Here is a 12,422-nt window from a genome sequence, read left to right as displayed (position 1 = left end):
GATAGCACCTCACATTCATTAGGATGGCTACTAGGGAAAACAAACAGAAAATAGCACGTGTCGGTGAGGATGCGGAGAAACTGGAGCCTTTGTGCCTTGCTGGTGGGAATGTAAAGTGGTATAGCCACTATGGAGAACAGTATAATTCCTCAAAAAATTAGAACTAGAGGGGCACCTAGGTGGCTCAGTTGGTTAATTGTCTGTCTTCAGCTTGGGTCATGATCCCAGGGTTCTGGGATAGAGCCCCACGTTGGGCTCCCTGCTCAGTGGGGAGTCTGCTTCTCCCTCTGCCTCTCCCCCAGCTGGTGCTCTCTCTCTCTCAAATAAGTAAATAAAATCTTAAAAAAAACAAATAAAACTAGAGGGGCGCCTGGGTGGCTCAGTCGGTTGAGCGGCTGCCTTCGGCTCGGGTCGTGATCCCAGAGTCCTGGGATCGAGCCCCACGTCGGGCTACCTGCTCAGTGGAGAGCCTGCTTCTCCCTCTCCCTCTGCCTGCCTCTCTGCCTACTTGTGCTTTCTCTCTCTCTCTGTCAAATAAATAAATAAAATCTTTAAAAAAAAAACTAGAATTAACTATATGATCCAGCAACCCCACTTTTGCATTTATACCTCAAAAAATTGAAAACAGAACTTGAACAGATATTTGCACACCAGTGTTCATGGCAGTATTTTTCACAACAGCCAAGAATGGAAACAACCCAAATGTCCGTCCACAGATGAATGGATCAACAAAATTTGGTATATACATACAATAGAATATTATGCATCCATAAAAGGAGATGAAATTCTGGTACATGCTACAACATGGATGAATCTTGGAATAGTATGCTAAGTGAAATAAGCCAGGCATAAAAGGATAAATATTATATGATTCCACTTATCTGAAGTACCTAGAATAGACAAATTCATAGAGACAGAACATAGAATAGAGGTTACCAGGGGCTAAGGAGAAGGGAGAAGGAGCAGTGGGGAGTTAATGAGTACAGAATTTCAGTTTGGGATGGTGACAAAGTTCTGGAAATGGATGGTGGTAATGATTGTACAACATTATAAATGTACATTAAGTACTGAACTGTACACTTAAAAATGGATAAAATGTAAATTTGTAGTGTGTATTTTACCACCATAAAAAAATTAGAAAAATTGTTTTATCTTCCTCAAATTTTTATCATACTATTCCAGAAGAAAATTTGATATTAAAAAAAAGATAGAACATCCATTTGCTTTTCTTTTTTTTTTTTATGAAGATTTTTTATTTATTTATTTGAGAGAGAGAATGAGAGACAGCGCGAGAGGGAAGAGGGTCAGAGGGAGAAGCAGACCCCCTGCCGAGCAGCGAGCCCGATGCGGGACTCGATCCCGGGACTCCAGGATCATGACCTGAGCCGAAGGCAGTCGCTTAACCAACTGAGCCACCCAGGCACCCCTCCATTTGCTTTTCAAAACTTTGAATCAATTACTGAGTTTACTTGGTGCCTGAAGAAGAGAATGAATTATTGCAGCTTAGTTCTTAATTGCCCTAAAGAACAATTACACAACATTGAATTTATCATCATTTTGGATTAAGATAAAGAATATCCATTGTTAGGCAAGAAGAATTTTGCTGTTCTTATGCACCACAGTCTTTTTGTTTGAACTAGGATTTTCAGGGTTAACCTAATTCAAAACAAAACAGAAAAAAAACAGACTCTTTGGGGTACCAGATATGCATGGGGCATAGTCCTCATAATGTTTTAGACTGGACTAAATTTAGAACAGGCAAGCACACTTTTTTAAGATTTTATTTATTTATTTTAAAGAGAGAGCACCAGTGGGGGGAGGAGCAGAGGGGGAGGGACAAGCAGACTCTGTGCTGAATGCAGAGCCCGATGTGGGGCTGGATCCCAGGACCCTGAGATCATGATCTGAGCTGAAATCAAGAGTTGGGATGCTTAACCAACTGAGCCACCCAGGTGCCCCAAATACATCTTTTAAGTTAAATAAAATATTTTCTAATTTTCCTTTTTGTGTTATTTGAGACTTTTTCTATATTGTATTTAAATATTGATAAAATATTTGATATTAACTCATAATAGTAATGTTTTGTGAAATTTCAATATATACATACGGGGATGTATCATATTGAATCATAGTTTAAAAGATACTTCTTATTATGGGTCTTTGTAAACAAAAATTTGAAATACACTTTTCTAAACATTCTTCAGTTTTGATTTTGATTTCTTTGACCCAAAAGTTGCTTAAGAGAATTTTTAGTTTTCACGTTATGCATATTTTACTTTATTGCTTTACAGTCAAAGAGAGAATATAGGGTATTCTATATTATTTCTCCTTGTTGGGAAAAATGTTTAGTCTCCATTGCCTGTGTGTGTGTATATTTGTGTATGTATTAGATCAACTTTGTTAATTTTATTATTAATATAGAGCATTTGTATACTTATTTTTTTAGCTTTTCAGGTTAAAATAATTTCAGAATTACTTGCAAAAATAGTACCAAGAATTGCTGAGTGATATCCTTTGTTAAATAACAAAAAGTCAACCAAGTAAATTTTAAAAATCAAGTTGGCTTTATTAATTGATTCATAAATTGAGCAGCATCCTGGGGCGCCCGGGTGGCTCAGTCAGTTAAGCATCTGCCTTCCGCTCAGGTCATAATCCCAGGGGTCTGGGCTCAAGCCCCATATCGGACTCCTTGATCAGCGGGGAGCCTGCTTCTCCCTCTCCCTCTACCCCTTCCCTCTGCTCATGCGCTCTCTCAAATAAATAGATAAATCTTTAAAAAAAAAAAGTTGAGCAGCATCCCTTCTAGCAACTAGAGGGGAGCTCCAAAAGTCTACAGAAAAGGGAAGGTTTTTAAAGGTAGAGAGGGAGTGGAAAAAAAGGAAATTGTTAGTAAAGAATCCATTATTTTAGGCAATGTCACCCGCCCCCATTCACATTACATGACCCAGACAACGTCACGTGTCCCAGTGTTTTGCAGCTACTCACTCCCATTTCAAGTTCAGTGGTTAGGAGCTTCCCTTGAAATAACAAATTTGTGCTCTTTTTTGTTTGTTTCTTCATGAAGACCTGAGGATGAGATGTTTTTAAAAAGTCTCTCTAGAGGTTACCTGGTGGGAAAGGAGCCCAACGCTCCCCCTTTCTACAGAGAAGAAGGAAACAAAAAATTTCAGAAGAAGGATTATATGGGAGCCACAGTACTATACTCTAAGGTAAGGCACCCCCCAGCTCAGCAGGAGGGGCTGTGTTAACAATTTAGCAATGCACATTTCTTCACAAGATAGAAGCTTCTTGCTGAATTGTGTAGCCAGTGGTTGCTTTGTTTATCATTTGTGAATTGAATTTGTTAAAACTGGCAGAATTCTGCTGTTGGTTATATGCCGAAACAACAGGTAGTTTGTATTATATGTCCTGGATTCCACCCAGAAACTTCTCAAATTCCCTCAGATGCCTTGGAGCGCTATGGCTTATTGGACCCCTGGCTCTGCCTTGCCCGTGTCTGTCAGCTGTCACTGAATTTCGTGCCATTTTTATCTGATGAATGATGAGGCTGTTGGTTTGATAGTCCCAATTTAGAGAGCACCTCGATTTTTGGTTAGCCACGGTGTTAGTTTACAACCAGTATGACTTAGATTAAGTCTGAAAGGAAAATAAGCTCGGTTGCCACAGCCTATTTGAACTCCATTTTGAAGGATGTCAACAGATACAGAAATACCTAGGAGATATCGTGGGTTTGGTTCCAGACTACCGCAATAAAGCATGTCAAGTAAATTTTTTGGTTTCCCAGTGTGTATAAGAGTTGTTTACACCATACCATTGTCTGTTAAGTGTGCAAATAGCATGATGTCTAAAAAAACTGTATACCTTAATTTAAAATTCTTTATTGCTAAAAACAACACCACCATCTGAGCTTTCAGCAAGTCATCATCACTTATCCCAGCTCACTATAACAAATATAATAATGATGAACAGTTTGAAATATTGCAGGAATTAACGAAATGTGACACAGAGACACAGTATGAGCAAATGCTATTACATGGTGCTTTGATAGACTTGCTTGATGCAGGATTGCCACAAACCTTTAATTTGTAAAAGAAAGAAAAGAAAAGAAAATACTGTGTCCGCAAAGCACATTAAAATGAGGTGTGCCTGTATTTAAAATTAAGCATCCCTGAACTAGATTTTGATGAGAAAGAGTGACTTTTACCAATCTGCTGCCCTTATTGTCCTGCTTCCATGGTAGAAACTGAAGCAAGACCCCTGAGAGACTTCCTTCCATAACATTTAAGAGATAAATACGGGCCTAAAGCAAGAATGAACCAATCCCCTGCACCAGGTCTGTGAAGATTATTAAAAGGATGAGTGTGAATTTGAAGGGTGTACCTCTACTCTGAATCTTCAACAGGGCTAAACTTGATGTTTGGAATTCGTTTTCCAACAACTATCAGACTTGAAACAACAGCCTCTCTAACTGATAAAGGCCCAGCTTTGTAATGTTATAAAGTATTTAGTGGAGTACTATAAGCATTAGTGAATGCTGGAGAATTATGATTCATTAGATGCAATGATACACTAATAAATGGCTTAATAGTTCTTTTTCAGAGCTAATCTCTTCAACTTTATGCATGTACATCAGAAATGTGATCCCATGGGAAGTTGTTAAAGGAAAACAAGTAAAAAGTGAAATCAGACAAAAAATTAAGGTTTGCTCTGAATGTGGAGGGAGATGAGCCTTCCTATTTCACGAAGCTAGTATTTTGGTGATTATGGTACTTCGCAATTTTCTACAAAGCTGCTATTTTCTTTCTTTTTTAAAATAATTATTGTTTTTATCTGATTATAGAAGTACTATATTTTGTAATTTACTTGGAAAATAGAAGCATAAGGAGTAAAAAAATCCCATAATCAATGATAGGCACTGTTAACATTTTTGCTTATATCCATCCAGACACTTTTTCCTCTGAAAATATGTTTTTCTTTTACAAAATTGGGATAATGCTGCACTTCCTGTTTTGTAATCTGCTTTTCTCCCTCAACAATTTATGACCATTTTCTCGTGTTACTAAATTTTCCACTAGCACATGATTTTTTACAGCTAGCTTAGTGTTTCATTACAGAGAACTATACTTGATTTAACATCTAATGTTGGCAGATTGCTTGGCATTGTAGAGCTACAAAGGAGCGTCTATGTAAATATTTTTACACATCTGATTGTTTTCTTAGGATAAATTCCTAGAAGAGCAATTGCTGGGTCAGTTGAATGTATTTCGTTAAGGCCTTTGGTACTTGATGCTGAATTGTTCTCTAGGAAAGAACTAGTTAACAACGCTTCTAGTAAAGTATGGGAGTGTTTGGGGCGCCTGGGTGGCTCAGATGGTTAAGCGTCTGCCTTCGGCTCAGGTCATGATCCCAGGGTTCTGGGATCACCCCACATCGGGCTCCCCGCTTGGCGAGGAGCCTGTTTCTCCCTCTCCCTCTACTGTTCCCCCTGCTTGTGCTCTCTCGCTCTCTCTCTGTCAAATAAATAAATAAAATCTTTAAAAAAAAAAAAGTATGGGAATATTCGTTTCTCTATATCCTTAATAATACTAGTTATTAGGATTTTATTATTATTTTATCTATTTATTTGTTTTTAAAGATTTTATTTATTTATTTGAGAGAGAGCGGGAGAGAGCACAAGTGGGGGGAGAGGCAGAGGGCGAGGGAGAATCAGACTTCCTGCTGAGCAGGGAGCCCGATGTGGGGCTTGATCCTAGGACCCTGGGATCATGACCTGAGCCAAAGGCAGATGCTTATCCATCTGAGCCACCCAGGTGCCCCTCTATTTATGTTTGAATAGGAAATGTGTTTACATAGTTCGAATTCAAAAGGTACAAGAGTGTATATATAGTACAGTCTATTTCTTCTGTCCCCTAGCCACCTCTTACCCAATACCAGAAGCTAGCACTGTTAAATGTATCTTTCCACGGGCGCCTGGGTAGCTCAATCAGTTAAGCTTCTGACTCTTGATTTCAGCTCAGGTCATGATCTCAAGGTCCTGATTTCAGGGTCTTAGGATCAAGCCCCACCTCAGGCTCCTCACTCAGTGCTCAGCAAGGAGTCCGCTGCAGTCTCTCCCTTTGCACCTCCTTCTGTACCTCCCCCTGCTCACATGCTCTCTCTCTTCTCTCTAAAGTAAATAAATAAATCTTTTTTTTAATGTATCTTTCCAGAGGTACTTTGGCATATATAAATGAATACAAATACTCTCATTCCTGCACACACAACACTTTTTATGTAAATAACATTCTATATACACTGTTCAGCCCCATGCTTTTTTCACTTACTAGTATCTTGAAGATCATTCTACATCAGTACATTAAGAGCTTCCTTATTCTTTTCTTACAGCTACATGATATTCCGTAATATGGATGTATAGTTTATTTAACCACTGTCTTATAAATCTATATGTAGTTGATCTAAGTTGTTTCCTATCTTTTGCTATTCCAAACAACCCTGTGTTGAGAAACTTTGCATGTTATTTTGCACATATCTTTAGGGTAAAGTCTTCTATCTGTAGGATAAATTCTAGAAGAAGAATTGCTGGTGTAATGGAGATATAAATGATATGGGTGTTTATGAAATACACATACATATTGCTAACTTGCCCTTCATAATCATGAAACCAACTTATACTCCCACTAGCAACATATAAGAATGCCCATTTTCCCACTCCTTTGACAACTCAGTGTGCTATCAATTTTATTTATCTTTGCCAGTCTGATAAATAAAAAATACTATCTTGGAGGTTTTTTTTCAATTTATCAGATGAAAACTTTTTTTTATCACGGTAAAATATACACTACATAAAATATTCCATTTTAACCATGTTTAAGTATCTAATGCCATAGCATTAAGTATATTCACGATGTTGTGCAACTGTCATTTCCACAACATTCTCATCAACCCAAACTAACTCTGTGCCCATTAAACAAACACTAACTCTCCATACCTCCCTCCCCCCCACCTCAGACAACCTCTGTTCTACTTTCTGTCTCTGTGATACTGCCAATTCCAGGTACCTCATGCAAGTGAAATCATACAATATTTGTCCTTTCGTTTCTGGTTTATTTCCCTTGGCATAATGTTTTCAAGATCCAGTAGAGTTTTAATTTGCATTTTGCTGATTACGAATGAAGTTGAGCATTTTTTCGTATGTTTTTGAGCCATTTATATTTCCCATTAGAACTGTCTGTTCCTATCATTTGCATATTTTCCTATTGAATTATTGGTCATCATCTTATTGATCTGTAGGAACTAATCATAAAGTAAAGAAATGAGCCCTTTGCTTGTGATATGAATTGCAGATATTTTTTCCAGTTCAATGTTTGCCTTTTGATATTGCTTTTATTGGTTTTTGCTATAAAGAAATGTTTTATATAGTCAAATGTATTAAGCTCTTATGACTTCTGGGTTTTGTTTCATAGTTAGAAAGGGATTCCTCACTCCAACATTACTTTAGATTATTCCTATAGTTTCTTCTAGTGCTCTGAGAGTTTCATTTTTTACATTAAGATTTTGATCCATTTGGAATTTATCCTAATGAAAGGTTTATCATAAATAGAGAGCCAACTTTATTTGTCTTCAGTGGCTACCTACTTGTCAGTACTTTTATTGAATAATCCCTATCTTTTCTCCAGTGATTTGAGATGCTGCCTTTGTGATAATTATTAATCCTTGCCAATTTCATGGTAGAAAAAAAGGAAACTGTGTGTGCTTTCGTTTTCATATATTTTGTGATCCACAAATGAATTAACTATTTGTTTTCTAAGAAATAAGTATCATTAACATTTCTTCTGTGAATTTCTCTTTGTGCCACTTACCCTTTGTTATGTTGGGATTGTGCTTGCAATATTTTCCTCTGTTTTCATTTACCTTCAGTATTCTTTGTGGTTGAAGCTGTGTCTGATGCTGCTGTCTTAAAAGTGCTTTGGATATTTATTTCCTCACTTGATCTTCACAGCTTTGCTCTAAGGTAGTTAAAAATGAAGCTGAACAGTTGGTTAAGCGACTGCCTTCGGCTCAGGTCATGATCCTGGAGTCCCGGGATCGAGTCCCGCATCGGGCTCCCTGCTCGGCGGGGAGTCTGCTTCTCCCTCGGACCCTCCCCCCTCTCATGTGCTCTCTTTCTCATTCTCTCTCTCAAATAAATAAATAAAATCTTTAAAAAATTAAAAAAATTAAAAAAATAAAAATGAAGCTGAAGCACAAAGAGATCCACTAACTTTACCAATTTTATACCATCTTTCATAGTATAGCCCTTATTATCTGAAAAAAAAAGTTTATTTTTTTAAAGATTATATTTATTTGTTTGTCAGAGAGAGAGAAGCATGCATGCGCGCAAGCAGGGGTGTGGTAGGCAGAGGGAGAAGCAGGCTCCCCGCTGAGCAGGATGCAGGGCTCGATCCCAGGACCCTGGGATCATGACCTAAGCTTAAGGCCAGTGCTTAACCGACTGAGTCACCCAGGCGTCCCCCCACCCCCAAAAAACTTTAAAAATGCTAGTTTTCAGGGGCGCCTGGGTGGCTCAGTTGGTTAAGCGACTGCCTTCGCCTCAGGTCATGATCCTGGAGTCCCGGGATCGAGTCCCGCATCGGGCTCCCTGCTCGGCAGGGAGTCTGCTTCTTCCTCTGACCCTCCTCCCTCTCATGCTCTCTGTCTCTCATTCTCTCTGTCTCAAATAAATAAATAAAATCTTTAAAAATGCTAGTTTTCAGTGAGCCTGGCTGGCTCAGTAGGCAGAGCATGTGACTCTTGATCATGGGGTCATGAGTTCCAGCCCCATGTTGAGTGTAGAAATTATTTTTAAAAATGCCAGTTTTCCTTGATGCCTTTAACTGGTTCATTGTTTTGCAGGGAATATCGCATGCAAGGCCTCACAGTGCAGACATTTCACTGTGTTATGCCAATCGCTCTGCGGCCCTCTTCTACCTGGATGAGTATGAAGTGAGTATCGGGGTGCCTGATGTGATTGGAGAGGATCTGTAGGGGGTTCACTGGAAGACTAGACCTTCAGCTCTGCTCCTACCTTAGAGCACTAAAACTGGGCCCTGCTGCAACTGGTTGAGTTGGAAGAAAATTGGTATCCTCCCAAATATGTTCTTTCTCCTGATGCATTTTTTTCTTTCTCCTGATTCATTTTACCTATCACGTGATCACGTGGGGTAGTACTGGTTGATAGGAGTCATGGCACATGGCACGGGGCCATGGATGATATCCAGTGGGTCAGCAGTTCTCAGTGTCAAGATCGGCTGTGAGATATGTTGCTAATAATACTTCAGGTTCCAAGTGTTTGCAAACTATTTACTTGTTTGTTTCTTAATAAGTGGAGCATGTTCAGGATTATCCCTGCAGTAATATGGCTCACCCTCAACATGCATTTTGAGTGGGCAAGTAAGTTTCACTGAAATGCCTGTGTATGCCTTTGAGGGAGTGGGCTTGATCTGAGTGGCTTTCTTCTCATCTTCCGATTGAGGACTAAAGCCAAGCTCTCAAATGTCATTTTGGTACATCCGTTTTAGAATTCCACAGAAATTTTTAAAATATGCCCTAGAGTTAAGAACTAGTTGAATAATCACAAGTTCACACTTACTGCCCTTTGAACTGAAAGAGACAAGCAAGGGGGGCACCTGGGTGGCTCAGTCAGTTGAGTGTCCGACTCTTGATTTTGGCTCAGGTCATGATCTCAGGATCCTGAGATCAAGCCCCACATCAGGCTCTGCACTGGGGCGTGGAGCCTGCTTAAGATTCTCTCTCTCTCGGGACGCCTGGGTGGCTCAGTCGGCTAAGCGGCTGCCTTCGGCTCAGGTCATGATCCCAGGGTCCTGGGATCGAGCCCCTCATCGGGCTCCCTGCTCAGCGGGAAGCCTGCTTCTCCCTCTCCCTCTGCCTACCACTCTGCCTACTTGTGCTGTCTCTCTATCTGTCTGTCAAATAAATAAATAAAATCTTTAAAAAAAAAAAGATTCTCTCTCTCTCCCCCCCTTTACCCTCCCCCCCCACTCTCGCCCTCTCTCTTTCTCTCTAAAAATAAAATAAAATAAAAGAGGCGAGCAAGAATTTAACTCTAGGCCTAAGCAAAAAGTCCTAGACAATTGAGGACAACAGTTGGAAGAGCTTGTAAAATATTTAACCCTTTATAACCTCCCTATATTGGTTATTTCTATTTCCCTTCTTATAGCAGCGATTATCATACATTGAACACATGCACTCTTTTCAGCACTTTAGGTATATTACCTTATTTCATCCTTAAAACAACCCTGTGAGGTATCCATGTTTTTCAGATGAGAACGCTAAGACACCGAGAAATGAAGTTGCTTGCACAAGGTCATCCAGCTAGTAAGAAGCAATCAGTAGTGGAATGCAAATCTGTCTGGCTTCTAAGCCTACCCCTTTAATCACTACAGTTCTTCTATCTCTAAGACTTTTTTTCCTCAAAACAGAAATATTTAATAAGACAAATACAATATCCTTGGCAAGTATTACTTAATCACTCAAAAGATCACACAGTAGAGTATGATTTTTTTTTTTTTTTTTTAAGATTTTATTTATTTATTAGAGAGAGAGAATGAGAGACAGAGAGCATGAGAGGGAGGAGGGTCAGAGGGAGAAGCAGACTCCCTACCGAGCAGGGAGCCCGATGCGGGACTCGATCCCGGGACTCCAGGATCATGACCTGAGCCGAAGGCAGTCGCTTAACCAACTGAGCCACCCAGGCGCCCCAGTAGAGTATGATTTAAAGAAATAAGCATGTGGTTATAGTTGCTCCATTTTTAATCATCTTTAACTTTCCTGTAGATTTTTGTTAAGATTTTCAGTAGACATTGAAGAGTCAGGACCAAGGGTCATGTGGGGATTTCCTTTCTGTTTTCAGATGTGTCTTAAAGACATCACGAGAGCACAGATGCATGGGTATCCGGAAAGTTTGCAACCCAAGGTGACGTTGCGTAAGGTCGAATGTCTGGTGACCCTAGGGAGACTACAGGAGGCAGGCCAGACCATCAGGGATCTTGAAAGTAACTTTGCTGCCAAACCAAGCCTAGCAGCTGCCCAGTTTCAAATTCTGCAAAGAAACCTCTGTCGTCTGAAAATGAAGGTACAGGAAAGGGAGAATCTCACAGCATCCTTCCCAACAACTCTAACGAAAGCCTTTGAGGATATGGACCTAAGGGAAGAGAATGAACAGATTCCCGGTGCATCATCATCTGTCAGCCTATGCATGGACCCTTTAAAAGGCCGCTATCTGATTGCCACAAAAGATATTCTCCCGGGAGAGCTCTTGGTGAAGGAGGATGCTTTTGTGAGTGTCCTTAACCCGGGAGAAAGGCCACCACTACATCATGGCTTAGAGAGCAAGTGGGATACCAGAGTTACTAATGGGGACCTCTACTGTCACCGATGTTTGAGGCACACTTTGGCCACTGTTCCCTGTGATGGATGCAGCTACGCCAAGTACTGCAGCCATGAGTGTATGCAGCAGGCCTGGGATCTCTACCATAATAGAGAGTGTCCTCTAGGAGGCCTGCTGCTCACCCTGGGTATCTTTTGCCACATCGCCCTGAGGTCGACTCTTCTAGCTAGATTTGAGGATGCCAGCGAAGTCATAAGAAAGCTCTGTGTTGAGATGAGTAACAAGGACATGTGTTCACCTGAAAGTGAGAATCTGGTACAAACACCCAGTTCTGACGCGGGAGGGGAGAGTGAGAAAAATGGCAAAACAGTTAAGACCCCAGTTCCAGGGTGTGATCTTAATGGCAAATACGAAAATAACTATAATGCTGTCTTCCACCTCATGCCCCATACTGAAAACCATAGCCCAGAGTACAAATTCCTCTGTGCTGTCAGTGTGTCTGCGCTCTGCAGGCAGCTCGAGGCCGCTGATTCCTCGAAGCCGGCCACAGCGCCTCCTGCTTGGCGTTCGGAGTTGCGTGCCTGGGGAGTGGCCATGTTGAAGCACATGCTCCAGCTGCAGTGCAATGCTCAGGCGGTGACGAGCATTCAGCGACCAGGTGAGAGGGAAGCTTTGTTAGCCTTACGGTACCTGGGGAGGAAGAGCTGCGAATGGGAACAGTAGTGGTGCTCTAATGGGAAAGCAGAGCTCGCTATCTTGGGTCTCCATGATTACGCTATTGAGAAGCTGTGTGACCTGAACAAAGTCTTTGATCGCACTCTGCCTCAGTTTTCTCATCTCAACAGTGTTTGATCCCACCTCACTTGACTGAGTCGTGATGGGTTTGTTTGTAAATATACTTCAAAGTTAAAAACCCTGTTACAGGGCACCTGGGTGGCTCAGTTGGTTAAGCGACTGCCTTTGGCTCAGGTCATGATCCTGGAGTCCCTGGATCGAGTCCCGCATCGGGCTCCCTGCTCGGCGAGGAGCCTCCTTC

General features: G+C 40.8%; 2 protein-coding genes across 6 annotated transcripts in view; both read left to right on the top strand.

Moving 5' to 3' along the window:
- Positions 1 to 12,422, top strand: part of PRPF8 (pre-mRNA processing factor 8) — a 335,003-nt gene that overhangs the window by 192,552 nt on the left and 130,029 nt on the right. The gene's annotated exons all lie outside the window — the stretch shown is intronic.
- SMYD4 (SET and MYND domain containing 4) overlaps positions 1 to 12,422 on the top strand; it is a 51,377-nt gene that overhangs the window by 17,573 nt on the left and 21,382 nt on the right. For all 5 annotated transcript variants that reach the window (XR_014140700.1, XM_031036855.2, XM_081806093.1 and 2 more), the window contains exons 3-5: positions 3,065 to 3,209; positions 8,893 to 8,982; positions 10,910 to 12,044. Coding sequence is in view for 4 of the 5 variants with exons in the window: in XM_031036855.2 (XP_030892715.1) it covers positions 3,065 to 3,209; positions 8,893 to 8,982; positions 10,910 to 12,044 (1,370 nt within the window). In the remaining variant the exon portion in view is untranslated. The remainder of the gene's footprint in view (positions 1 to 3,064; positions 3,210 to 8,892; positions 8,983 to 10,909; positions 12,045 to 12,422) is intronic.

This window comes from Leptonychotes weddellii, chromosome 15 (assembly GCF_054177405.1).
Source record: "Leptonychotes weddellii isolate Sample4059 chromosome 15, ASM5417740v2, whole genome shotgun sequence".
Classification (NCBI taxonomy): Eukaryota; Metazoa; Chordata; class Mammalia; order Carnivora; family Phocidae; genus Leptonychotes; species Leptonychotes weddellii.
Note: the sequence above shows the minus strand (reverse complement) of the source record. Positions and strands in the feature narration are given on the sequence as shown.